The following is a 26,907-nucleotide window of genomic DNA, read 5'->3' as shown; positions in this document are numbered from 1 at the left end:
TCTCATAGTGTTTGCTTGCTTGATTTGTCTCTCAGGATCAGAAGAGATCATCGATGGATCAATTGGAATCGTCCGTCCCGCCAGGCTTTAGATTTCATCCCACGGAAGAAGAACTTGTGGGTTACTACCTCAAGAGAAAGATTAACTCACTCAAAATTGATCTAGATGTTATTATTGACATTGATCTCTACAAAATCGAGCCCTGGGATATACAAGGTATGTAACAGCCTTAATTAAGTTGATCATCACGGAATATAATTAATATTGCATGTAAATGCATCTCTCTTTTTTGTTAAAAAAAAAAAAAAGGAAAAACATGACAATTGAACATGGCAGACACCTTTTTGGTCTTGGGATTAGATCGAAGAGCACTTATTTATTGTTCTCTTAATAGTCAATGTTTCTCTTCACCGTGGAGAAACTTGTCTCACGCTGCCGCCATGTAAATGTCATGATATCATGTACCCACTTGAAACAGAGACCATACGAGCTATTACATTCAAAGTCTCTTGTTCGAACAGTCATGTATGTATAATTTGTCTTCCTGTCCGTTTTTTATCAAAATCCACTGACATCGATCGTAAACATTTTTGCTTGGTTAATATTAATCGCAGCAAGATGCAACTTAGGTTATGATGAACAGAACGAGTGGTACTTTTTCAGTCACAAAGACAGGAAGTACCCGACCGGAACACGGACAAACAGAGCCACTGCTGCCGGATTTTGGAAGGCGACGGGTCGGGACAAGGCAGTGCTTTCGAAGAACAAACTTATAGGGATGAGAAAAACCCTAGTTTTTTACAAGGGAAGAGCACCAAACGGAAGCAAAACGGATTGGATTATGCACGAATATCGGCTTCAAACATCTGAAAATGGGCCCATTCAGGCAAGTTATTCAGTATTTATTTTCTTTTAGAAAATAAAAATAACGACAAAAGGGCTACGCCTAGCTACAACATTCTTGAAAGTTCTTTTTAATTTGAAAGATGCGCATGCTCAGCTTGACTGACTTTTGTCCTCTGGAAGGACACATTAAAGCCATTGAAAATTTACTTATTAACTGTGTATGCTAATACAAGCGGGCCTTATATTTCTTCCTAGACTTTCTTTATTGATAGATCATGAAAAGGCATTTTAATGTCCATACTTGGACTAAGAGAGACTATTAATCTATTATGTTTCTGCTTAATTTTGAAATCTAAGAGTTCAGTAAACATCTATTATAAAATAAAAAGGCTTTTATTAGGTGCCGTTCATCTACGAACCGTGAAAATTTACTTTTGACAAAATTAATAAATTTTGGTGTTTCAACGGATTGAATGCAGGAAGAAGGATGGGTTGTTTGCCGGGCATTCAGGAAGCCAACGCCTAATCACAGGCAAGGGTTTGAACCTTGGAATCATTCTTGCTATATCAGAGATTGCAGCCATGTTAGATCAATATCTGATCAATCACATTCTGATATCGTCGCGGCAACTCATTTGGTTCATCCAAATCATCAGGGCACAAATTTTCAGCAGCCCTTTGGTTCAGATAATCAGCAGCTAGATTATATTCCTGCTGGCAACAACAGCTTTTTTGATAATAACCAACTCATTGAACTTCCACAGCTAGATAGCCCCACCATTTCAACAAGTTTGGCAGCAAAAGATCAAGGCCTGCACCGCAATAATAATAATATTATCAGCATTAATGAAGATTGTGAAGAAGAAAGAAGCAATAACAATGGAGCTGGTCAATGCAATAATGTTACTGATTGGAAAAATTTGGATAACTTACTTGAATCACAAGTTCTTATGCCATTTCAGAACACCATGCCATTGACGCCCCAGAATTTTGAGCTTGAAGCGCAAGGCCATGTTGGCCATATCCTTGGATTCTTGCATGGTGACTCATAGCAGTGAAAGATCCCAGTTGAGGATGAAGTTGTATAAGATGATAAATTAAATCATCTTAATGATGAATAATGCTAAGTGCTTAGAACGAAGATTGAATTGTTTTATTTTAGAAGTTGATAAACTTCATGAGGATATATATTGACTATTTTATATATGCGCTCCAAATACTGTAACGAAAAGGAGACTACGTAAACCTCCTATAAGTTTAGGGCCGTAGGTGAAAGTTTTTATTCACCTCTCTTAATTACTTTTGTATGTAATTGCATAATTGTAAATTAGTGTACTAGTTGCATGCATAATTACTTGATCGTGGCTTTTTTTTTTTTTCAATATTGAATTTGGTATCAAGATTTTTTTTTTTCTTTTTATGTATCAAAGATGCATCTTATGGATTCATTTTTTTATCAATAATATCAATAGAATGTAATATAGAGAAAAACTTATATGAGTCGGATGTATAACCTTTGCATGCCGAAGTGGTACTTTGACAAATAAGAACATATAATTTTACTTGGTTCGTAGAGTCCTAAAGTAAAACTCACTTTAATGCTATAAATTTTTTTTAATTTTTTTTTAATTAGTGGATCCTATTTGTAAAACCCACCAGACCTATCAAAATAATAGATTCTACTTACTCAAGCATAAGTATACTCATCTTATGTAATGTATGTACACTACTTCAATATACTGAGATGATGCGTCTAACCATTTAGAACCTGCCATTTGATAGGTTTGATAATAGGATCTATTAATTTTATTATAATAAAAAAATTATATGTCCCACCAACAGACCCATTAAACATGTCAAATAATATGATCGGATACACTACCTCAATATACGAGGTGGTGCCGCCCATCCCACGAGCATTTTTCTTTTCTGAGCAGTGAGTAGTATGATTGCTCTTTTTTATGAAAAAAAAGAAAAATGTTTGACTTGAAAATATTTTAATAAGGGGGAAAATAAGTAAACCATCGGAGTTTCAGTTGCGGGCCATAGGACATTAGCCAAGACCAACCCATTTACTAGATAGGCCGGGCTTGTGAGTCAAGTAGTCAAGAGCGTCACCAGCTCATAGTGATACAAACCAGAAAGCCAAGCCCACTTGTCTTGTCTAATCGAGCAAATTTGGAATACTTTCACAAATCCCATCTCATGCGAAGGATATTCCTCCGGTTTTCAAATAATAATTGCCTGAAATAATTAAGGGGAGAGGAGGGGCGTTCGTTTTAGTTTTATCAACAAACGAACACATTTGATACGAATCTCCGTTGCCTCCTTTCTCGTCTTCGAACACAAAGTCATTTTGTCAAAACCAAAACCAAGAACCAACCCACACGAAAACAAATAAAAATAAAATCAACAAATAAATAAACCCACTGTAATAAAATTTAAAATCCTCACTCTAAATTCACACAAATCTCCGAAATATCTAGGGTTTTTCAAAATGGAAATCACTGTCATGTCGATTTATTAGTATGAATCTGAACCGTTGATCAAAGCAAGGTTGTTTTTTTTTTCCTTTAAAAACAAAAATGGCAGCGGCGAGGAATGTGGCGGCTGGCGATGGATCGAGAGTGTTCAGAGACGAAGAAGAGAGCGTAAACGGCAAAGTCAAAGAAGGCGATGAATCGCCGACGGCTAAGAGATTCAAATCGGAACGATTTCCGCTTACTCATTGGGAATTCGCCGCGTTTGTCGGCGTATTCTTGCTGTTTGTTACCGGTCTCTTCTGTATTTACCTCACCATGCCCGCCGCTGACTACGGCAAGCTCAAGCTGCCCCGCACCATCGCCGATCTCCGCCTGCTCAAGTACGTTTCTCAAAGTTAACTGTTAAAAAAAATGCTTTTAAGTGAAAAAAGATCTAATCTAGTTGGCCACTTACTTTGTTTACATTACGGGGGTGCGACACTGCCCCATTGATTTTATTTACAGCTTTGACTGCATTCTCAATGAGCTCCAGATTATTTTGAGCAACATTGTCACAATGTGCTGTCTCGTTAATATATAACTTCAATCTCACTTACGGAGATGTGTGCATAGTTGTGTGGGTGAAATAGATAAAAGCAATGTCTGTGTTATTATGTAGGCTAAAAGGTTGTTGTGTTTTGGTTTCAGAGATAATCTTGCAACGTATGCTCAGGATTACCCAGTGCCATTCATTATTGGATACTGCTCAACATACATTTTCATGCAGACATTTATGATTCCAGGAACAATTTTCATGTCATTGCTAGCTGGAGCTCTTTTTGGAGTTATTAGAGGCCTTATCTTAGTTGTCTTTAATGCCACCGCTGGAGCTTCCTCTTGTTTTTTCCTATCTAAGTTGATTGGCAGGCCTTTAGTTAGTTGGTTTTGGCCTGAAAAGTTAAGATTTTTCCAGGCAGAGGTACTTCTTATTTCCTTGTGGTTATATTTTCAGATTTGAGTTTGCTTCTTTTTGTTAAAATGAATTGGTTGCGTGCATTCAGATAGCAAAGCGCAGGGAAAAGTTGCTGAATTACATGCTCTTTTTGAGAATAACTCCTTCGTTGCCCAACCTTTTTATCAATTTGGCATCTCCAATTGTCGACATACCATTTCATATTTTCTTTTTGGCAACTTTGATTGGTCTTATTCCAGCTTCCTACATTACTGTCAGAGTAAGTTTTTCTATACTGTTTCATGGTTATCATACAGATGTTGCTGTTCTGTCTTATTCTTTTTTATGATTCTCTTGCAACTTCTAGTTTTAAATGTTACGTGAACACGATCATATTAGTAGCTTGACAGATAGTAGAGCAATTGATGTGAGAACCGAAAGATGCTATTCTTTCTGATGATAACTTTTCGAACATTGCATAGTTTGGATGTTTCTACGATAGTTAAGATGCATTCTGGATTGTGATTTGGAAACAATTTTAAAGGGAAAGTCCAAACTGAATTCCATTCATAATTTGTTTGTTTACATTATATTTTTGAAATACAATTTTCGAATATTATATCAAACATGTTTGCAGATTGTAAAATTATTGAGAATATGATTCAGATTCTTAGTGTGTATCCTTATTGTTGAAGAATATATTTTGTATCATGAAGCTACTGTCTCCTCAACATTTGAGTCATGACTTAAATGAGAGACTCTGTGCTTTTAACTCATAGAGGTCTAGTTTCTCGTAAGAGGAGTGGGTTGATGGACAGAACTGGGAATTACCTTTTAAAAGTTCTCGAAAGTTGTGGATGAACAGACTCTGACAAGTGACCCCCTAACTTCGATTTGGCATATTTTCAATGATGTTGCTCCTACTTGGTATCTTATGGTCTATATTTCTTGCACAACAGCCCCGCAGGTGTGTAATACTTGTAGTGAAAAGATGATTTGAAAAAAAAAGGAGGGCAATCAAGGAGTCTGTTACTCTAGGATTCATTTTCCGAGAGCCTCCAAGCTGTATCAGTAGCTACAACTGGCTCAAGGTATGTTAAGAATTCCCAGAGGTCTACTCTTGTGGTGCCAGTAATAGATTCCCCTTTTAAGTGATATTCTTTCCGTCCTACATCATGCCACTCAACAGAGGGTCTTTTATCTCACTGGAGTTGAATTAGACCATTTGGTTATCGCCATTTTGATAACTTAAATTGATGGCAACAGTTGGCAAGGCTATCTATTATACCAAGGTTCTCACTTATTGTTGATGGCAACAGTTGGTAAGGTTATCTATTATACCAAGGTTCTCACTTATTGTTGATGGCAACAGTTGGATTTATACATGGAATTTAAATCTGCTAACTCTGTTACTCTAGGATTCATTTTCTGAGAGCCTCCAAGCTGTATCAGTCGCTACAACTGTCCCAGGGTACGTCAAGGATTCCCAGAGGTCTACTCTTGTGGTGCTAGTAATGATTTCCCATTTTTAGTGGTATTCTTTCCATCCTACATCATGCCACTCAATAGAGGGTCTTTTATCTCACTGAAGTTGAATTGGACCTTTTGGTTATCGCCATTTTGAAAACTAAAATGGAAGGCAACAGTTGGCAAGGCTATCTATTATACCAGGGTTCTCACTTATAGAAGTTAGCAGATTTAAATTCTGTGTATAAATCCAACCATATTCTTTTAGCCTCTACAAGTTAGAAATCAAAGTTTCTGTTCAGGGAAAAGACTACTACTTAATATGCTAGTCTTTTTGTCTGATGATACAATCTTGTTGAGGCAAAAGAAAATGAAGGAGGAGGAGAAGGAGAAGGCTATAGTATTGCATGGGTCTAACTGTAATAGTGATCTCTAGGAGCGTGAACAATATGAGTACGTGGATCCCAACTAGCAAGTTGTTGTGACTAGGGTCACTTACCTTCAATTTCAATCCATTTTTGTTCAGCCAGCTCATAACAAAATGTTAGACCAATCTCAGGGCAGTTTGAGCTTAAAAGTGGTGCAGAGCTAGTTAGTGGATTCCATTATCTATTTCAGTTTCGGCTAGGAATGAACTTGACATAATTGCATTATTTAGGGTTTTTCTTCTGCTGGTCTTCTCTTTTATTTTATTTTTCCTTTTCTTTGATCTGTTGATTTTTAGGCTTGCTTCATGATATCTCTTTTCTTTTTCCTCGTTTTACTAATTACTCCACTGTCACTGCTGCTGCTGTTATTTTCAGGCTGGCCTCGCACTTGGAGATCTCCAGTCAGTCAAGGATCTATATGATTTTAAAACATTGCTTGTGCTTTTTCTCATCGGGTCTGTCATCATCTTACCCACTCTCTTGAAGAGGAAGCGAATCTATGAATGAAAGTTGGTAAGGTCCCTACCACCCTGCTATTGAAAGCACAGCTTATGATAGCAGCGGATGTTTTGAACATTGAAAATTACAGGATCTGAACGAGGGATACAGCTGCAGGGCCTCAAGTGGCTGTTTCAAAGAATTGGACGTAATTGTTTACCGTCCATTATGATACACACTTCATAACAATGCCCCCTGACAGCACAAATGATGATAGATACAAAGTTCTTTCTACCTATACTGAATTCTTCACCTCCCTAATGGATTATATGACAATTTAGGGGCTAGAAATTTTATAGAACAATGTCATTATACTCCCTTTTTGTGATCTTGGCCATCAATTAGTAACAATGGTAGCTTTGCAGCTGTATCTTTTAGTCTTATTCTGTTGTAACTGATGTATGAATTCATTTATAATCTGAATAGCAAGCAAATTATGTGTTGAAGCATTTAATTTGGAGTTTTAAGCAGTTATTGTGTCTTGTTATTTTATTGCATTGTTTTTCTTTGGTTATTTTTGTGTGCATCCTGCATCACATGAAATTATCAAAGCAAACTTTCCGTAGGGGAGAATTGCTAAATTAATACTCAGATTTATGTAAACACTGGCTTACTGGCCTCCTTCAAGGTAAAGAAAGAAATTTTATATTTGAATAGGAAGAAGGAAAGAGGAAATTCCTTTACAATGGAAGTTTCAGCAAACACAGGAAAGGAATAACGTTGAAGGGGTGGAATTCACAAGTCAATGTGACAAAAATTGATTCCCATAAGTGCATAACTCAATCCGAACATGTAACTAGGGAAGGTAAATCACATACATGAAAAGCAGAAAAAGACTTCAGTGCTAGAACCTATTGAACAGATTTTAGTGAATCAAGTGTGACTGCCGGATAGTCTTGATAGCCAGTGATGCCAGTTATCCTTATCCGCGTATTTGGCTGCATAGTAATCAAAACAATATCAAGGTATTTTACAACAGGACAAAGCAATTGAAAGGCAGATATAAAATTAATTTCCTTGAGTACTGTATTTCACAAATTTCATATATGACTTGACATTTTTCTGTTTGAGCATGAGGTGGTGTCGCTAACATCGTAGCTTTATGTGGTACCTACCAATGACTCTTGAACTATTCATATGCTTCAATCCTTTACATGGGAAAGAATATAGGGTACCCAGCAATGACTCTTGAACTATTCACATATGCTTCAATCCTTTAAATGGGAAGGAATATGTGCTCAGTGAAGCACCATTGCAAATGCAATAGTTCTTGTTACCTAATGATGGGTTTTGAAAGCGACCCTAATGCCTCTGAGATGAGGCAGACACGTGTGTGCAGGGTATAAATCAATCTAAAGTTGTTGAATGATAATAAGTTCCATATAAATTGTTATTGGTTCAAAATGAGAGAGAAGGGAAAACTTGGGTGAAAAACAAAGCCTCTGTGCAAGCAAAATGTTTCTAAGGCTGCATCTGAAGCCAGATTCATTCGCTTAGATCCTTTACCTGTCGGTGGCCGATATTCCTCCGATAGTTCTTTTTCTTCTTATACTTGAAGACAATTACTTTGGGGTTTAAACCCTGCTTATAGAAAAGTATATCATAAAATGAGACACGAGTAGAGGGGTTAGAGATATAAGATGACATATATCACAACTGCAGTAGAAAGAGAATTACTTGCTCCTCGACAACTGCATGTACAGCAGCATTAGTGACCACAGGTTTTCCGATATAGGTAGTTGTTTTTGTGCCTACAAGCAACACCTTGTTCAAAATAATCTGCATAAGAATAAAAGCATATAAGTTAAGGGAGAAATCAACAACCAATGAGAGTGTTGAAGTCAATGCTGAAGCAGTGGCAGAAAAGAACATGCAACTGATTGTTCAGCTTTGTGACGAGGCACTGAAGGAGCTGGATGGCCAACTATCTTTGGCCATTGATAAAATTAAATAAATTCAAATATCCTTCAGCATGTTTTTGAACCACGATAGACAACAACATTATGGGGGTAAAAAAATAAAAATCAATCAAACATTCTCATTCATACTCTCAGCAAAAGCCAAGCCGAACTATGAAACCTCATAACCAAACTGGTGTGACTGCAAACTGAAATTTGCTTGCCATTTCTCATTACTTTACTCCTCTTAACGAACTTTTTTAGTAACTCACGCAGAGTGAATTTAAATGATCAGGAACTGTAGAGGAGAAAAAGCACAGAAATTGCATACCTTATCATTGACATTAGCACCTTTAAGCCTCTGAGTGTAGATAAATCGCCCAGGAAAGACAATATATTGGCGTGACCCAATCTAATAAAAACCGAATCACAACCAGCCAATGCATAAACATGCTCAGTCCCAAATAACAAATGCAAAAACAAATGTACATAACAATTAAAAGATTGTATCAGGAAGCACCACAAAGGCAAAATGTATATCATTCTAGAAAGCCAGTTATTTTACCCAATTTGATGCTAAAGACATTCCGAAAATTAAAGATATACACAAAAAAACAACAATAAAAATTTCGGCCGAATAGCTACTACATTTCTCCCAAATTACTAGAAACCAACCAAAATGTACACAGTGAAACCAAAATTTACTGAAAAAAAGAAAAGACACCTAAAAGAACCTTAGTATCCATGCATCTAACTAGTAAATTGCTTCCGCGAGTACTTGAAATTGCTATCATTTGATCTTGAAAATGGTAAGCAAAAATGCAGGTACATTTCTATTTCAACGAGAGCAATGACTGACATCTATTGTTACTTATACAACAGAAATTACGATTCAAAACGAAAATTCCATCTTTATAATCAAACAATTACCACCAAACAACAGAAAATGAAACCCACCTGGCTAAATACACAACGATTAAAAAAACATGAAAAACAATCAAAACAGGCATCTGGGGAATTCAAAAAATTAATCAATGAATGCACAAAACACAAAAATTTATCATTTTTTATTTTAATCACTGACCATAACGACAGCAAAAATCTCCTCGCGCTTGGGCTCTTCTTTGGCAGCGGACTCAACAACCTCGGTAGTGGGTTCGGCTTCGGCTTCGAGAGCAGCTTCGGGTTCTACTTCCGGTTCTGAAACGGGCGGCGGTTCCGTTTGGGAGAATTTGTGTGTGAACGAAAATGTGGGTCTTGTATAGAGTTTTGGTGAAGGAAAAGAGCAGAGTTTCGATTTCGAAAGAGAAAGCTGAGGATGGGGATTAGGGTTTTGGCATGAGATTTTGCAGTGACTGGTAAGAGATGAACAAAGCGCAAGCGTTGCACAAGATGATGCCGCTGCCATGGCGCCTTTGCGTTTGCTTGCCACTCGCTAGTTAAGTGAGCTTTGGTTCTCTTCTCTCGTATTGTCCGTGAAATTTGTAACCCAGACTTATCCTATCTGTTTATTCCAATTACCAGTTTGCCCTTCTATTTTTAATATTTCTCGTTTTCTCTCCCATTTCATTATTTTCATTTTCTGTAAATATAAAAAGTTTTAATTAAATATCTCATGATTTCAAATAATAATAATAATAATAATAATTATTATTATTATTATTATTATTATTATTATTATTATTATTATTATTATTATAACAATTCACCCCGCATCTTGGATTTTATTTTAAATTCCACTTGTATTAAATAGAATATAGGAAAAAGGACATTCAACCTCTCAACATTCAGAAAAATAGACAAAAAATCCCTCAACTTTTTAAAAATGACTTATAACTCCCTTTCCGTTAACAAACACCGTTTGTTTTAACAGTAAATTTATTTTTTATTTTTAATTACTAGTATATCCTTATAATAAAAAAATAATATATTAATTTGAGATATATCACAATTAATAATTTTTTAAAAGCTTAAAATTGAGATACAATTATTTTTTTGCCTAAATTATTTACTATAAATTATACCTTTCTAACAATAATAATATGGTTTTGATTCCTCAAAGAAAAAGGGTTTAATCAAATTTCGTTTTATTAGTAATAATCACATATGAAAGGTTTGATCATTAGAAAGGTATAATTTATAGTAAATAATTTGGGCAAAAATGTAATTATATCTCAATTTTTAGTTTTAAAAAAATATTAATTGTGACACATCTCAAATCAATATATTAATTTATATTTATTATAAGAGTATAATAGTAATTAAAAATTAAAAATAAATTTACTATTAAAACAAACAGCGTTTATTAACAGAAAGTGGATTATAAGTCATTTTTGAAACGTTGAGGGATTTTTTATCCCTTTTCCTAAACGTTGGGGGGTTGAATGTCCTTTTCCCTAGAATATATTACTGGGGTACTATTACGCCAATTTTTTCAAATAGGCAAATGCTAAGTTACAATAATTGTAACATACATCTCTCATGTGAACCACACAAATTGTGGATCCTACAATTTTGTGTGGTTCACATGAGAAATGTATGGTACAATTATTGTAACTTAGAGACTCCTTTTCAAATATATATTCACGTGGTTGAATTAAAGTTGCTTATTATATCATTTTTTTTGGCATATATGTGTTTCGATATTCGTATAAAAGAAGAGAAATGCGGTCGAGCGAATGGGAGAACCAAATAAATAAATAAAAAGTGTGTGCATTTAGGAAACAAGAAACAAGAAACAAGAAATAAAAAAACAAAAAAAAAATCTCAATCTCAATTGAATGGCCTCGTGACTAAAATCTCAATCCTTGAAGTTGATATCTACATTGGAGACTATAACATTAGATACAACTCCTGCTTTTGTTTCGAGTAACATTGATCTTCCAGTGTAAGGAAATGGAACAGATCAAAGATGAGATGTTAATAAACAACATTATGAAAATGAAATTAGTTTCAATGAAACCTCGTCACCAAACCTAAAAAGAACATTAGAGGAGTTCATTCAACCAAAACATTAGAAAGGAAGGAGCCCCAAACAAAAAAAAAATCAATGTCAGGAAGCTTCTATCTAGACTTTGCACTTGATAGTGTCGGTGTGATAGCATGCATGTTTGTTCCCTGACCATACAGAAGATTGGTTTCAGTCATCAGCTGTGCTTGGATCTTTTACGCCAAAAGCATCTGCGATATTAAAGTTCAAACTGTTTCTCATAGTTCTGCTTTTTCCAACTCCTCCCTCACTCTGTCTCATCATTGTGGCAAACTCCCCATAATCTATTCTCCCATCCTGCAAAATATCAGTCAGAAATACAATCAGGAATCACATCCAAAAAAATATATATATTATCATGGCGTCTTTTAATAGAACGGATGCCATTTCAATAGATGTTTAAGAGACAGCAGGTAAGTCCTAGGAAGAGAGAAACAAACTAAACATGTATGGACGAAAATCAGCACAAACATAGAATTACTGAACTCCAGTGTACCTAAAGAGACTTACATTGTCTTGATCAATTTCTTTGACAATCTCATCCAGAGGAACTTCGCCTAGACCAAACTCTTTGCAGGCCTGTTGTAGCTCATCGATGGTGATGTAACCACTACCATCTCTGTCAAAAAAGGAGAAGGCTGCAATTAAGTTCTCCTCTCTTTCCATCTTATTTAAGTGCAAGGTAGCTGCAATGAATTCACCATATTCTATTGTTCCGTTGTTGTCGATATCAGCCTGTCAAAGTACCACACAGAGTCAATGTAATCGTTATATAACTAATACAAGAGAAACACAAGTTCGATTGATGTTTAAACATTACCGCGTCCATAAGAGCCTTAATTTCAGATTCCATCAATTGAGATCCTACTCTTTTCAGACCCACTTTAAGTTCCTCAAATGTTATGGTCCCACTCTCATCCGTGTCAATCATTTTGAACAGTTCTTTCAAACCCCCAATTTCTTCCTCTGAAAGCCTTTCTGCTATGACCTGTAAAGATATTTTTCCAGTGCTAAAAATGAATAAATAATTCCTATAAGCACAAATATACATATGATTGGCTGCATAAAGACATTGTGAAAACCTGGGATGATCAAGCAAGTTCATAAGCAAGAGGGAAAAAATATAAAAAAGTTGATAAAACATACACGCAGAGCCATCTTCTTGAGTTTATTCATTGCACAAAAGTGCTTTAAGCGTGACAACACTGCAGAATCCAGTGGCTTATCTGGAGCAACTGTGTCATCCACAATCCATGGGTGACCTGATACATATTTCAAAGACATTGTCTGAGTCCTCATATAGATGAGAGTGCTTTCCAACACTAGGACATGGGTCATGATCACCCATCTACAGCAACAATATAATAGCTTTCTTGGTATTATAAGAATGAAATGACTCACATAGCACTTCATGGGCAGAAATTCTTCTCCTTGGATCCCTCTCAAGCATCTTTCTTATCAAATCTTTAGCACTGTCTGATATGCTAGGCCATGGATCAGATTCAAAATCTAATTTGCCTTGTAAAATCTGTTTGAAGATTCCTGATTCAGTTTCTGCAAATATTGGATAAACAACATACACTAATTGTTAATTGAACTGAAGACTAAACTAAAACATAGATGATACACCTGCAACTCTAGAAATGCAAAGAAGACGGATATGCTCATCATGATGGATACCTGCCCAAAAAGGAGGAACTCCACTTAATAAGATGTATAGAATGACACCAGCACTCCATACGTCAATTTCAGGTCCATAATGCTTCAGCAAAACCTCAGGTGCAACATAATAGGGACTTCCAACTACATCGGACAGATATTGTCCTGGATGGAAAAAGGGAAAAAAAAAAAACCAATCATTCAGATTTATCGAAATATCACCCAGAAACCAAAAACACCAGCTTGTTGGCCTGTGAATGAACTCAAAAGTAGACGCCCAAGGCAGGTGCTTTCCTCCCCTGAGACGTGATCAGTCTATAGGCCTGAAGGCAAAAGCCTGAACCAGCAACCTGACGACCGGATCTTAGCTTCAGTTTTGGGAGTAAAGATGTGCTTTCTTCAGTCAAAGAATCCAAAATACACCTAAATTTAATTTTTTTCCCAGCTCACGAGTATGAGTCAGAAAGCATTATCTTTTCAACAAACATGAAGAAAGCTCCTATTTTTGGAATGATGTAAAATTTTTAAACAAGCCAAAAACAGAAATTGAGCCTAAAAGGGAAAAGATCAATGACATCTTTAATTCATGACTTAAGCTTTCTATTCATCCCTACCAATGGTTAAGCAAACTATGTATAATAAGATTTTTTTTTAAAATAGTATAACAAAATTAGCACTCAAGAAATGTGGATAATTTTGATTTCGAAAAGATTGTGCAAGAATCTAGGTTATCATCATCAAATTTCAATTATATCTAATTGGTTCACAACACAACACCTGCAAATGGATTCTCAAATTCAACAACTGACAGAAATTTCAGTGCAAACAATTATGTCAATCTAATCACAAGAAACCGGAAAACTTTGACAATTAACAAGAAATATTCTCTCCTTCAAAACGATCAGAAGGGTAATCAATTTACAAATACCTCCAAATTAAACAAAAAGGCTAAAAGATTCCCTCCAAAAACAACCAAATATAACAAATGCATTTCATGAAGATAAAATCAGTAAAAAAATCATGCTTATAGAACATAAAAGAACAAACGAACAATCAATTTTGAAACAAAAGACTACACATCTGCTATCAAGGCCAAAAAGAAACAAAACTTCAAAATTTGAATCAAGGGATCAACCAAAAAACCTAACCTGGCTTGCAAACCACAGACAACACAATATCAACCCAAAATTACACTTCTGCTATTAAGAACACAAATCAACAAAGATATCCAAACTTTCAATCAAGGATCAACCAGAAAAGATAATTAAATTATTAAAAAGAAAGAAAGTTGAAAAAAAAAAAAAAAAGGCAACCTGGCTTGTAGAAGACAGACAAGCCAAAATCAGTGGCCATAAGCTTGGCATCATCACCATCGGTATCAAACAAGAAATTCTCAGGCTTAAGATCTCTATGCATAACCCCAAGAGAATGGCACCCCTCAACAACGCTCACAATTGTCTTTATCAACTTTGCAGCCTCTCTCTCACTATAATGACCCTTTGCCACAATCCTGTCAAACAGCTCACCACCAGCACACAATTCCATCACCAAATGCACAAACACAGAATCCTCATACGTCCCTTTGATTTGCACCACGTTTGGATGCTCAGACAAATGATGCATGATCTGAATCTCCCTCCACACATCATCGTAATCCTCACGGCACAAAAGCTTCCTCTTTGGTATTGATTTGCATGCAAAATGAGCGTTTGTTGTCTTATGTATGCACAAATAAGTGGTTCCGAATTGCCCTTGTCCTAGTTTCTTCCCAAGCAAATAATGGTCCCTTAGTCTTGGCGTTTGATAAGGCAAAACTGTGTTTGCTGGCTTTGTTGAGCCTGATCCTGAACTCTGCTTCTTCATTTTTTTTTTTTCTTTCAAAATTGTAAATATCCCAGATGGGATTTGTTTGTTTGTTTGTTTTTTGTGAATCCAAGAGTTGAAAAACACAAAAGGTGTTGATTCGGTGAAAAGAAAAATAGTAAGAGAGAAATTTGGGAAGATCACAGTGGGGGCTCAGAGAAGAATGTCATTTGGATTTTCTGTTCATAATAAATATAATAAAAATCATCTATTTTTCACTTACAACAACATCGTCATTGCATCGACTTATTTTTAGTCAATTGTAGGATAGCGTAGGCTCCACCTCACGTTGCTAACTGTCTTTTTCTTATTTTCTTTCCCCTATTTTATGCAAATAATTTCACATATTTAGTATTTGTTTTTTAAATACACCAAGTGCATCAGTGCATGTGTCAGTACAGCCAACCAATAAAATCAGGCCTTTTAATTAAGGATGTATTAATTATCATCTTCTTTATTAGCAAGTCGTGCATATATATACATGCATGAGATATATTTGGATGAGCACACTGAACGCTGAAAATATGAAAATGATAACTGATACATAAAATGAGATTCGTTAATCGTAACATGTGAATCATTAAATTAATAATCCATCTTTATGTGGCATAAAGAGAGAAAAGAAGTTTGAAGTCTTTAAGATAGATTAAGGGTAGAACGTAGGTGTCCACTTGCACATTAATAAAAGGAAAAAAAAATCGAAAAGAGAGATTTGCTATAACATTAACCAAGTAATGAAGATTCAATAGTCAATAAGCCAAGCCATGAAATGGAATAAACATTGTTATTGTGTTGTACTTGGGAATTGTATTTTGACTCTGTGTAAAGAATGACAGAGGAAAAATTTTATTTCCCAAGAAAGACTGCGCATTTGAATGAAGCGCACACAAACAGAGAAGCTTTAAGAGCTCCTGGAAAAAAACAGAGCATATCGCATAACAAAAGTTACTTTTGGGGTCTGAAAGAGGTTCAAATAACTGTCTGTCGAAATTTCCATGTTAGACTTATGTTTACGAAAGCTCTAAAAGAACAGAGCATATGCATAACAGAAGTAACTTGAGAGGTTGAAAAGAAGTTCAAATTTGATTTCATTTTTTTTTTAAGTTATGCGTATATGTGATCACGTTACATGTACTATTAAACAGACTGGGATCATCGAATAGAACCACTTGCTATCGTGTGAAACTGTGACCATGACGCATGTCTCCCAGCAAAAAAGTTGAAGGACAATTCTTTTGGCAGAAGTGAATTTTGAAAACTTTTCATTTCCTCTGAGGAAAGATCAAGAAAAAGCTCAGATAAAGATGGCAAGTAGCAATAGAGAATGACATGAAAACAACTCCATTTGCTCCATTCTTGGCTGATATTGCGTTAATGCATGCCACCTTTTTCACATCATTCAACTACTATTTTTGGGTTCCCACCTCACAAAAAAAGTTCCCTCAAATAATGCATCCTGCCAAGTGCCAACTGTCATCAAAACAATGCGTGCAATTTTTGGTATCGTGTCATTGTATCGACATGATAAAAATTATTGTTTTATTATTTCTTAGTGGCTAAATTTTTTATTTTTATTTAAACAGCAGTAGAATAACCATTTTATAAAATAAAAAATAAAATCGATGTGCTATATAGATATCATGATCGATTTACTCGATAGACATTTGATCTTTGCACTTTTAAAAACACCACAAAAAAGGCGCAGGAATATAGTATAATATCATGTACAAATATTAATAAAGATGTCTGCATATATATATATATATAATTTATTTGGAAGATTATTTAGGTTATGCACTCGTCAAACACTGTATCATGAGTACATAGCTGTTTTATACAGAAGGAAAGTTCACTGTCTGATAGTGATACATATTGGCCTTGGGTGCTTATAATGATTTTAGCATGCTCCTAGTGCAGCTTCCCATGTCCGGAATGAAGCTGAAGTGTCCTGCTCGGAACAACTTGAAGAACACCGGGTTGTTCTGCCACAAAAGACAGATGTCAAAATTAAAGTTATACCCTCATCGTATAATACTAATAACAACAAGAAGAAGAAATAAAATAAACCCAAGCATAAGACAAGAAGAAAAGGCCTTGAGAACTCAGTCAATGTACCAAAATCCATAGATTCCGGAGAAACATTCTAGGGACAACCATGAAAGCGAGGCATTCTATGACATTCCAATTAACATGGTATCAGTGCAATTTAGTAGGATTAACCCAAAGATCTTTACCAATGTTACATAGGCTACTTGTCAGTAAGAGAAAGAAAGCAGATTTGATACATTCATTATGACATTGCGGAAGCAAAATCTTATCTGCGTGTTTAACACATAGAACTAGCACATACACCAAGAACTATCTGCTCGAACTTAGGAGAACAGCAGATATGGTCTATAGATAAAAGGCTTGTCATTTCAGATCACTGCTAGGCTCTAAGAAAAAGTAGACAAGATAACTTTGATCCAAACCAACATCATTTTGCATCAACCCAGAGCACAGAGTCTGGGATATTATAACCAACAATGCTAATAATACTCATATCCATCCACAATCATATTCACCACTTTGTTTCATCAATAAAAATATTGCTATCAAACTAAATAGGGTTACCGGTATTTTAGCCAAATCTAAAGGGTGATCAATGCAATGTTACAAGAATTCCACAATTAAAAAACCAATAATTTCACCCCAAATAAAATTTAAAAAAAAAAGGAAAATCCTTACTGGAAATCTCATCAACTTGCTGAGGAGTAAGCTTAGCCGAGAATCCACTGGCAGCCGTCTTATAACTGTACAACAGAGCATCCTTTGCAGCCTCCTCACTGCATACAGATCGAAGAACCAAACGAAACACCGTTAAAAGCAAACAATTATTACCAAATTGCGAACGAACCGAACCGATTCAAATCAAAATGCGATTGAATTAAATAAAAAGCAAACCTGCCGAGGACGGAGGAGAGGATACGGAGGTGGAAGGACTCGGGCTCCTCGTCCTGTGGCCTCTCCGTGTAAACGATCTGAACCGCCGATTCAGCTTGTGGTGGTGCCGTCGTCTCCGCCATTTCGATTATCAGAATCCACAAAATGACAGCTGATGATAACAAGTTTTTTCTGCTTCTTCCCTGCATCGATTCGTCTTTTATAACCCTCTCTGTCTCTGGAATTTACAACTCAGACGTTTCTTTGGTACTTAGCTATTAAGCAATCCATTACACGCTCCTTTTTTTTTTTTTTTTTTTTTTTTGTGGGTCTTTGGTAATAATGTAAGAGGTAATAACATCTGAGTCCTTTATTTTTATTCAAATCACAAATTAGGGGCATGTTCGATGTTCCTTGGTATCCGTACAACATTTAATAACATGGTATGTATTTACATACTCATTTATGTGGGGAGAGTAATTCTAGTTGCAAGGACTGAAATCTTTTGAGTAATATTATATATTTTAAATTTTTTTATTTTAAATAAAAATATAATTTTGTATCAATTAATTAGTGAGATGATATAATTAATTTATTTAAATCTTGTAAAGAATTATTTATTGTTCTTAAATAACACATCATAGTTTATTGACTTATTAAGGAAACAGACCATCTTAGTTCTATTAATTTCGAGTTAGGAAGAAAATAGCAAACTATTTTACTTTGTAGTAATAAAAAGAACCCGCCATCTTTTAGTTATGTTTGTTAATAAGAATCAGCTTGAGGGTAATTGAACAAATTGCAAATGAAATTATTGCCCACTGTTTGAGAATTGAGAATTTATTATTTCCAGCATATAAGCCTGGGACCGTATATATTATCATCATTTATTTTGTATGGTTGGTTTTAAGTATTGATAAATTAGGCGGTTGTCTAACTCCTATTATTAGATGAATGCCTCATTATAGTTGTTTATGTCCCTTATGGTATGAATCTTTTTTTTTTTTTTTGATATTTCCTTAATATACTATTAAAAGATTTTTTAAAGTTACTTTTAATAGGATTTTTTTTTGCCTTTGTTTAATTAATAGTTATTCTACAATTTTAGAATTTATATACAAATTATATATTTGATAACCTTAACGTTAAAGAGGCATAATCAATAGTATTTTCTAACCATTAATTCATTATTAGTTTTTTTTTCTAGAAAGAGATTAAATTCTTTATTTGTTTTAAAAAGACTTCATTATTTAGTATTATATAATTTCTTGCACTATTTTCTATAAAGAAAATTATTACATTTAATGGCTTACTTTTGAAGTAAAAATAAAAATATTTTCTTTGAATAATAGTTCTAAAGGAAATAAAAAAGACATTTTCTTGACTTTTTTTAAAATTTCCTACTATCTTACTGAATGTTGATATTTTAAAAATTAATTAAATTTTGAACTATTTTATATTTCTCTAAGTGTTCAAGCTGCGGAATGTAAGGAGATTTCATTAAAAAAAAAAATTGTCTAAAGCTCTCGGTACTTTAGAGACAGGCCTGCATATTCCTACTATTGATTTGATTGATTTAGTTAAAAAAGCAAAAATATCATAAACTAACATAAAAAGGAAGAGATAATCATATGTATTTATGCTAGATCCAAAGACACTAAAATTGTTCATTAGCTTCGAAGGTTTTTATTAACAATCATAGCATGATTGAAGAATAGTAGAGGTTAATGTGGAAAAATTCCAAACTCTAATCTTATATGTAATTTAGTACCATGATGTTATGTTATTATTATTATTATTTTTTAAAGTTGTTGATTATGTGCTTTTTTATCTCTTTGGGATTGTCGTAAATTCATTCCCCTCTATTAATTAATTTGTTTGATTTTGGACTGCAGACTCCTATCTTTCTATATTATGTTCACATATATATATATATTCAATAAATTATTTATTAAATCCCCCTATATCTTGATAAAATATTTTTTTGTCCTTTCATTTGCGAGTAGCTGAATGAAAAGAATCTCTCATGTCCAGTTCTGTAGTAGAAATAGCATTGAAAAATAACCATCAGTTATAACCCTAAAAGAACAAGAGTTTGAAACGTTCGTCAACATTACAGCAAATATGATTAAACATTAACAGCATGGTTTTTTTTTTTTTTTTTTTGGTGGGGGCACCCGGGGGGGATTAAAATAAAAATCGTCACAGCTTCATTAATTTCGTATTAATAAAATAACAAATTTTTTTTTTTAAAACTCTGCTGAAAATGAAAAGATAAATGATGTATAAAAATCATCTACAGTGTTAAATGATACACCACGTTGTCTTTTCGCAGTTAATATTAACAGAAAATTGAAATTTGTAAATTCAGAGCCGCAGCGGACAGAACCGTAATCGCAAAGACGCGAATGGAGCTTAATTTTGAACGAAAGAGAAAAACCCACACTAACCAAAGTGAAAGCTTAGAAGCAAAATAGAAACTTAAAAGAAGGGTCACCCTGAAATACACATCAATGGAATAAGTGAATGATTTAAATTTCCAAATCTCCTGACATCATTTCCCCCATCAAATGTTAAAAGTGAACGACTTTTCTAGTCAGATGATAGAAAGCTTTTGAGGGTTTGAGATCAGACAGTATAGCAGCCATTTTCTTACTGTGATGTCCACAATGCACGCATGGCTGGTAATTCACTTAACTCTGTAGACTTCAAGGACATTTTGTAAAGCTCCCTCAGCTTTCCGGCATCTGCAGACCGTACAGAAGGATTTGATTGCCCAATGGGAGACGATTTGTTTGTGCTTGTGGAGATTGTTGTGGCCAGCATTTTTTTCAAAAGCATTTGCAACTGGTTCCAAAATTTGGCACATACCTTGGAACCATTAGTTGACAAAGATTCAGAGCAACTTTCAGATATATGGCGTCCTTCAAGCAGGCAAGATAGAGCTGTTTCCAGCATCTGGAACAATACCAAATTATCAGAATCACCCGTAAAAATATAAATAATGAAAAAAAATGGTATACCTTACATGAATTGTAGTGATAAAATACTTATAATTGGTATACCTCAATGCATGAACATTGTAAAGAATGAAAATCACTAAACAACAAACATTGTCTAAAAAGTTCAAATCAGCAAGCAACCAAACATCTGGATAAAAATATGGATTTCCACAATACTAAAGAACAATAGAGTATGGAACATACCGCATTCGAGTGTAAGAAACATGAAAGCCTGAATGAAAGATCCGACCTCTCCATAAGAATAGTCAAGTACATGGTGGGATGTGACCTGGGACCATAAAAGTCCATAGCTTTTTGCCAGTTCCTCTCAGCCAAGGAAGCATATTGCTTGACCCTATGGACAAAGCTGTTTTCCCCTTTAGGCAAGTTATTTTTCTTATGATCTGATTCCAAGAACTTCAAAGAGCAATCCCTCTGGTAGCAAGCAAGTTGAAAATAGGCATAAGCAGCCTCCTGTTTGCGTAAATCTCCCATTGATTCATACAAAGATAATGCCTCTCTAATTGCATCATTTGCTGATACCTCATGCTTTCTCAGTTCTTTCCTGGTTCTTCCTTCACAAGGCACAGATATGTCCTCCCAGGCTCCAGTTTCATAAACTTCAGCAGTTGTATCCTCCCTTGCCAGAAGCATGCCAAGCCTCAAGTATGTATGAGCGAATTGTGTATGTACTTCCATCCTCAAGCTGTTTGACACTGAACCAGCTTCTTCCACAAGAGAATTAAGTTGCAACTTTGCAGCCCCATAATATCTGAGAGATTCACAGTATTCCAATTTTGCAGTCTCAAGTGCTTGTTTATACATATTCTGGAAGATTGTATGTATTTTGAGACTTTCAACCTTTGACACCATCTCTTCAGCCAATGCTCGTCTGCCATGGCCCAAGTTACAGTTAATCAAAATAATATTAGTGTAGTCAGAAACTTCTTTGAATGCATTAATGGCATTTGCAAAAGCATGTTCGCCTTTTTCCATTTCTTTTCTTTCAAGCCTGATACGACCCATTTCGTTGCAAACCCATCCTTTCTTTTTTAGAACAGACTGTAGCTCTGCTGAAACAGTAGGAAGTCCACCCAATGCCTTTACAGCTTCTTCATAACAACTTAGGGCAGATGAGAGATTGTTTTCTGCATCCCCAACTACAGGATCCTCAAGGTATTTAAATATCCCACCATTTTTCACTTTGGGCTTATCTCTTGAAGCAAATTCCACTTGTGTGGACACCTTGGACTCTACATCATGTGTTCCTGAAGTATGTTCTACTCTTTTAGAATTAGTAGCGTTCAAATCCTCAAGTTTCTCTGAAATAACATTGGAAGCTCCCATAAGTGTGCCATCACCCCTATTGAGTTGCAGATTTCCATTGTCAAGACTCTTTGTATTCTCATCCTTGCAATTAAGGAAGGAATCTGCAGGGTCTCCCTGAAGTGAGTATGAGGCACTCTTAGCATGTGATCTCTTATTGTGTTTTCTGCCATAAGCAATAGAAACCTTATCTCCACTGCTACTGCTAGCACTGCTGCCACTGCTGGCTCTGTCACTCTGGCAGCTGCAATTAACCAAGAAACATGAACTGCAGTTCTGATACTGACCAAGCTTCCTCTTAAGCCTTTGGACTTCTTTGACAACCTCAGAAGACATTTTCAATTCTCTGGTAGAAGGTTTTCTCTCTGCTTGTATTGAGATTTCTTTACCCTTTATCATATGGAACTCAACATAAACATCTCCAACCAGTGTCCATGCCCTAGCCCAGAAGAGGTAAGCAGAAGATAATTGCTCAGAATTAAGACAACCATCATTAGAGCTTGAGTTAACTTCCTTCATATCACCAACAAATGACCCAGTCATTTTTCTTCTGTCGGTGAATACTATTGGAGATAATGAGCCTTTAGTCATTGAGGAAATAAACTTTGTGTCTTCACGGTGCTGAGGCATTGATCCATAAACAGAACAAGCTAATTCCACAGTCTTCAAAGCTTGATGCAACTGACCATCCTCCTTATAAGCTTGTCCAAGCGCCAAATAAGATTCTCCCAGAAGAAGAACAAGTTTCCACAACTTGTTGTCCAATTTCGATGTTGGAAGCCATTCTCGAATGTCACAAACTTCAATACAGTCAGCATCACCACAAGCACAAACAGAAAAGTTTGGAGATGGAAGCGTATCACCAACACGAATGTTCTGGTTAATAAACTCTGGTTCAGAGCTTTGTAGTTGGCGCTTCCATCTGAGAGATTTAATGGCTTGTGAAACATGGTGTACTGCAGCTAACTTAGAGGAGATTGGATCGGCAACAGTTTCAATCACATTGGTAGATGTTGGAGACATTCTACACACAGCAAAGCTTTCATCAGCACTGGAACTTGGAAGACCTCTTTCTTGATCTCTGAATTCTGGATCACCAGGGGCTATCAATTTCCTGGAAGTGGGAGCTGATACATTTTCATCCAGAGTCATCTTCATAGAAGCTTCTGATACTAAATCTTGCATTGCCATTCCTGCTTGACTTAATTCGTCTTCCACAATCAACAGGTCCTTGTCATGGACATCTGATTCAGAGAAGCTACTGAAAGGGTCCATGGATTCTTCTTCAGCATTAGTAACAGTTATTTTGCATTCTACAGGAAGAGATTCAGAAGTTAATTCCAGATCTTCCTCATAATTCAAAATAAGCCTTGCAAACTGTTCATGGGCAAACGCACGCATAACCTATTAAGCATCATACAGAGAGCATTAGTAACCATGTTACTAGCCATAGGTTTAAAAGAATTGAAAGTACAACTTTCATATCAAATATCAATTTAGAAAACTATAGTACCAAATGATCGGGCTCATCCAGAAAATCCAAACATTTCTTTATGAACCTTGCACACTTTGCCCTATTATCAGATGCCTGCAACAAAGCAATCAACAATTAGCAGGAGGGAATCACAGATTCCAAGGTGATACACAAAATAGAATACTTATTATTGCACCACACCATTGAAAGCGAAAGTCTGTGAGCAATGCGGTACAGTAGAGTCCCCAATGAAAATAATGAATCACTTCTTCCTCTATGAATTTGAGGCAGGGAGCTAGTGCTGTCATCACAAGCACTTGAAGAATGGTTCTTAGGAATAACAGAGAGATCAAAAAGTCGAATTACATCTTCGCCAGCACTTTTATATAGCTGTAAAATGTAATGTCAGATAACAGAAACAAAGTTTGCCTACATTAAACTTCATTAACATGGAAGTTCATGTTAAAAACAAACGAAATCAGTACCCAATAAGCACCAGGATCTTGCTTGCAGTTTTCTTGAAGAAACCTCAATACTGAAAGACCACTTTGTTGGACAACATGAGGATGAAAAGCAGGAGTGCCATCATCAGAGACACCTTTTAGTAAGAATATGTCATCTGTTTTCAGAAGCTCATAGCCCTGAACAACACCATTCTCATGATAACAAATTGCCAACTCAGGCACACTTGCCATGACATTATCAAGCCAGGCTTCAAGCCAAGTCAAAGGAGTGACCTGCCAAATGAAGGGATTTGAAACAGTAAAAAATTTAACAAACTAACAAGCTAATGAGAGGAGAAAGAGAAGAGGGGGGGGGGGTTTGGGGAAGGTAGTTGGCTGCAACCTGTCGCGCGACATCCCATAAATGCAAGCTCACAGCAACATATTTTTCATTACTGAAGAGAAGTAAGTCGCTACCCAGAAGCATCCGAAAATTGTGAAATTGCCAAAACAAAACCCTCAAAAATCCATCATTACCAACTCTTCTATGTTTTTCAGACTCTTGAATCGAGCATCTAGGCTTTTCGCCAACATGTGAGGCCTTTTTAACAGGATCATGATTTTTATTTCTCTTATTCTTCCTACTGTCCCAAATGGAGCTATCCTGTTGGACCTTTGGGTACTCTGAAAATTGTCCTGATCCTTCCTTTCTAGCAACATCTTCAGTCTGTCCCACAAAATTGGATGCATCTCTCCCAGGAAGAACAGATGAGTTTGTTTGCCTCTCAGATGGAGATTGGTGAGTTGGTGGGCAGTCACAAGCCTCCATTCTAACTGAATGCATAGCAAAGTTCAAAAATAAAGATTGATCTGCACATTTTGATTGATTTCCATGTCTTCTGATCAATTTCTCTCCTTCTTCAACATCAGCCCTGCAATTTGGCAAAAACTCAATCAGTTAAAACACTTCTATGGAATAATAAACAAAGAAGCAACATGTAGATACAAACCCATAATTCAGCACAAGAGTCTGTCCAACACGGTGAACTGAAATTGATAATCGAGCCTTGGAATATGGTATTTTAAAGATTTGCTTCAAAATGTCAGTTGGAGCAATCACATCTATGTCATCCCCATATTCGACCAGACCAGACACGGCGAGGGCTTCACATTTCCTACTAAGATTAGATGCAATAGCACCACCTTCCCAACTTGGATCTGCCATTTATGAACATCAAATTTTTATAAAAGCAGATGTTACGACTTCAAGAAAGCAGAATGGAGTTATTATATCCTCTACTTTTGTCTTTAGTACTCAACTAGTCACTATAGCATTTCCATTTGCATAATTGCATGCATTGGATAATACAAAGCAGCAGATAATCCTAAAAAATATTCTGCAGAAAACTAACTCCTAATGCAAAATTCAAGCAGCAGATAGAAACTCTGATCCCGGAACCCAACGGAGCCCAAAAATTTCTCAAACCTCAAGCACACATGTCCACAATGACAAAAACCATGCCAACAAAGTCTACGAGTACCTTAAGTTAGGTATGTCTATATACATCTTTCTGCTTCCAGTCATCTCAGAACTGTTTAATAGTAAACCTTTCCAAAATGATCAGTTTTCATGCATGCATATCAGATTCAAATGACTGGATTATCAGAGTCATACTTAGGCTCATATCTTTATATTTTAGTATGAGGATCATAACATACAGACAATCTAATGTCAATCACTCTTTATGTAGCAAAAGCTACGGTACCATGATACCAAAGAAAATGGCTTCTCTATAATATATGAAGGCTATGTTAGGGATTAAGGAATCCACAAATGTTTATCACAAGCAGTCAAATATATGTTAGTAGTGGTTGGTGAGCATTAGCTGTAAAGTAAAACTCAGAGTTTAACAAACACTTTAGCTTCTGGGCTTTCAAAATTTCAATCTCACGCATATGCTATTACGCTATTTTGCGTTGACAGCATGCAGCATCAGACTGTAACGAAGGCAATATAGAAAGGGGACTACTAAATATTCAATTAACAAAGCAATTTACCTCCAGTTGCCTTGGACTGTACGGAACCAATAGGAAGCACCTTTTCCGGAAGGTTCGGCACAAGCGGCGGCCTATTAAGGTCCGTCTCCGTTGGCAGCATCCGATACCGAGGAGCACTCACACTAAAAAAAAATCACGAAGAAATTCAAATAAAGAATTATAAATTAACAAATAAAAATAAATATTTACTTACGTGTCGGAAGAGGGCACGAGGGCGGAGTTAAAGGCGGCGTCGTGAAAAGATTTGTCCGTCGGTACCGGAATTGAACCGCAGAGAAAACCTACGGGTTTCGGCTGTACGATTTCCAATCTTCCCACGCACTGCAGCTCTCTCGAGCTAGATTGTGACGGCGGCGCCAGTGACGGTTGTTTTTCCATGGTCGGCTCACTTAGTTGCTCTCCTTCGATCAATCTCGAACCTTTTTCTTTTCTTTTTTTTGAAAAAAGAAGTAAATTCTTATTCTAGTTGCTTCATTTCTTCTTTCTGTGAAAATATAGAACAAATTAAACGTGGTCTGGAATTGGAAATATTTCCTAGAAAATTCAAAATTTTTCCCCCAAGAGAAAGTCCTTGTATTTTTATTTTCAATGGAAATATTTTTAATAAATAGAATCACCAC

General features: G+C 35.7%; 6 protein-coding genes across 8 annotated transcripts in view; 2 read left to right on the top strand and 4 right to left on the bottom strand.

The window, feature by feature from the left end:
- Positions 1 to 2,153, top strand: part of LOC18043070 (NAC domain-containing protein 30) — a 3,238-nt gene extending 1,085 nt beyond the window's left edge. The window contains exons 2-4 of the mRNA XM_006434549.2: positions 36 to 216; positions 615 to 886; positions 1,326 to 2,153. Of these exons, the coding sequence (XP_006434612.2) occupies positions 54 to 216; positions 615 to 886; positions 1,326 to 1,898 (1,008 nt within the window). The 5' untranslated portion in view covers positions 36 to 53 and the 3' untranslated portion in view covers positions 1,899 to 2,153. The remainder of the gene's footprint in view (positions 1 to 35; positions 217 to 614; positions 887 to 1,325) is intronic.
- Positions 2,154 to 3,054: 901 nt separating this feature from the next.
- On the top strand, positions 3,055 to 7,102 carry LOC18042503 (uncharacterized membrane protein At4g09580). Of its 2 annotated transcripts, XM_006434548.2 has the most exons (5): positions 3,055 to 3,709; positions 4,017 to 4,287; positions 4,370 to 4,540; positions 6,531 to 6,668; positions 6,745 to 7,102. In XM_006434548.2, the coding sequence occupies exons 1-4, from the start codon at positions 3,432 to 3,434 to the stop codon at positions 6,660 to 6,662; spliced, it is 852 nt and encodes a 283-aa protein (XP_006434611.1). In that variant the 5' UTR covers positions 3,055 to 3,431; the 3' UTR covers positions 6,663 to 6,668; positions 6,745 to 7,102. The 2 variants fall into 2 exon arrangements, with proteins under 2 accessions (XP_006434611.1, XP_006434610.1); XM_006434547.2 differs by having other exon boundaries at positions 6,531 to 7,102.
- A 193-nt stretch (positions 7,103 to 7,295) lies between these two features.
- On the bottom strand, positions 7,296 to 10,043 carry LOC18042502 (50S ribosomal protein L21, chloroplastic). Of its 2 annotated transcripts, XM_006434546.2 has the most exons (5): positions 9,636 to 10,043; positions 8,883 to 8,963; positions 8,331 to 8,432; positions 8,160 to 8,234; positions 7,388 to 7,591 (listed from the first exon to the last, which is right to left on the bottom strand). In XM_006434546.2, the coding sequence occupies exons 1-5, from the start codon at positions 9,957 to 9,959 to the stop codon at positions 7,505 to 7,507; spliced, it is 669 nt and encodes a 222-aa protein (XP_006434609.1). In that variant the 5' UTR covers positions 9,960 to 10,043; the 3' UTR covers positions 7,388 to 7,504. The 2 variants fall into 2 exon arrangements, with proteins under 2 accessions (XP_006434608.1, XP_006434609.1); XM_006434545.2 differs by lacking the exon at positions 8,883 to 8,963 and having other exon boundaries at positions 7,296 to 7,591.
- A 1,312-nt stretch (positions 10,044 to 11,355) lies between these two features.
- On the bottom strand, positions 11,356 to 15,289 carry LOC18042501 (calcium-dependent protein kinase 11). The gene is made up of 7 exons (XM_006434544.2): positions 14,513 to 15,289; positions 13,221 to 13,364; positions 12,942 to 13,094; positions 12,687 to 12,802; positions 12,361 to 12,528; positions 12,051 to 12,275; positions 11,356 to 11,837 (listed from the first exon to the last, which is right to left on the bottom strand). Exons 1-7 carry the CDS (start codon positions 15,060 to 15,062, stop codon positions 11,691 to 11,693), a joined length of 1,503 nt encoding a protein of 500 aa, XP_006434607.1. The 5' UTR covers positions 15,063 to 15,289; the 3' UTR covers positions 11,356 to 11,690.
- Positions 15,290 to 16,795: 1,506 nt separating this feature from the next.
- LOC18041968 (subtilisin-like protease SBT3.17) lies at positions 16,796 to 18,283 on the bottom strand. Its single transcript, XM_006434543.2, has 3 exons — positions 18,006 to 18,283; positions 17,790 to 17,887; positions 16,796 to 17,044 (listed from the first exon to the last, which is right to left on the bottom strand). Exons 1-3 carry the CDS (start codon positions 18,191 to 18,193, stop codon positions 16,971 to 16,973), a joined length of 360 nt encoding a protein of 119 aa, XP_006434606.1. The 5' UTR covers positions 18,194 to 18,283; the 3' UTR covers positions 16,796 to 16,970.
- Positions 18,284 to 20,446: 2,163 nt separating this feature from the next.
- LOC18041967 lies at positions 20,447 to 26,843 on the bottom strand. The gene is made up of 9 exons (XM_006434542.2): positions 26,481 to 26,843; positions 26,288 to 26,409; positions 25,240 to 25,447; positions 24,633 to 25,161; positions 24,272 to 24,523; positions 23,988 to 24,176; positions 23,826 to 23,900; positions 21,191 to 23,716; positions 20,447 to 20,942 (listed from the first exon to the last, which is right to left on the bottom strand). Exons 1-9 carry the CDS (start codon positions 26,663 to 26,665, stop codon positions 20,637 to 20,639), a joined length of 4,392 nt encoding a protein of 1,463 aa, XP_006434605.1. The 5' UTR covers positions 26,666 to 26,843; the 3' UTR covers positions 20,447 to 20,636.
- Positions 26,844 to 26,907: the final 64 nt, after the last annotated feature.

Source organism: Citrus clementina, unplaced genomic scaffold (assembly GCF_000493195.1).
Source record: "Citrus clementina cultivar Clemenules unplaced genomic scaffold, Citrus_clementina_v1.0 scaffold_5, whole genome shotgun sequence".
Lineage (NCBI taxonomy): Eukaryota > Viridiplantae > Streptophyta > Magnoliopsida > Sapindales > Rutaceae > Citrus > Citrus x clementina.
This window is presented reverse-complemented; position numbering and strand designations above follow the sequence as displayed.

Bases quoted from the DNA above. Each gene is read 5' to 3' on its own strand.
- LOC18042503 (XM_006434548.2), top strand. From the start codon at position 3,432: ATGGCAGCGGCGAGGAATGTGGCGGCTGGCGATGGATCGAGAGTGTTC. The intron at 3,710-4,016 runs GTACGTTTCTCA...TTTTGGTTTCAG, and splicing joins GCCGATCTCCGCCTGCTCAA to AGATAATCTTGCAACGTATG. The intron at 4,288-4,369 runs GTACTTCTTATT...GCGTGCATTCAG, and splicing joins TAAGATTTTTCCAGGCAGAG to ATAGCAAAGCGCAGGGAAAA.
- LOC18041967 (XM_006434542.2), bottom strand. From the start codon at position 26,665: ATGGAAAAACAACCGTCACTGGCGCCGCCGTCACAATCTAGCTCGAGA. The intron at 23,717-23,825 runs GTACTATAGTTT...GATGCTTAATAG, and splicing joins TGGATGAGCCCGATCATTTG to GTTATGCGTGCGTTTGCCCA. The intron at 20,943-21,190 runs GTATGTTCCATA...GTATTGTTCCAG, and splicing joins GTTTCTTACACTCGAATGCG to ATGCTGGAAACAGCTCTATC.
- LOC18042501 (XM_006434544.2), bottom strand. From the start codon at position 15,062: ATGAAGAAGCAGAGTTCAGGATCAGGCTCAACAAAGCCAGCAAACACA. The intron at 13,365-14,512 runs GTTGCCTTTTTT...TTTTCCATCCAG, and splicing joins GTCTGTCTTCTACAAGCCAG to GACAATATCTGTCCGATGTA. The intron at 12,803-12,941 runs GTGAGTCATTTC...AATATGTATCAG, and splicing joins TTCTGCCCATGAAGTGCTAT to GTCACCCATGGATTGTGGAT.
- LOC18041968 (XM_006434543.2), bottom strand. From the start codon at position 18,193: ATGCAGGGAAGAAGCAGAAAAAACTTGTTATCATCAGCTGTCATTTTG. The intron at 17,888-18,005 runs GTTTGCTTTTTA...ATCTGTATGCAG, and splicing joins CTCTCCTCCGTCCTCGGCAG to TGAGGAGGCTGCAAAGGATG. The intron at 17,045-17,789 runs GTAAGGATTTTC...CTTTTGTGGCAG, and splicing joins GCAAGTTGATGAGATTTCCA to AACAACCCGGTGTTCTTCAA.
- LOC18042502 (XM_006434546.2), bottom strand. From the start codon at position 9,959: ATGGCAGCGGCATCATCTTGTGCAACGCTTGCGCTTTGTTCATCTCTT. The intron at 8,964-9,635 runs GTCAGTGATTAA...GGTTTTTATTAG, and splicing joins AGATTTTTGCTGTCGTTATG to ATTGGGTCACGCCAATATAT. The intron at 7,592-8,159 runs GTAAAGGATCTA...ATTACTATGCAG, and splicing joins GGAATATCGGCCACCGACAG to CCAAATACGCGGATAAGGAT.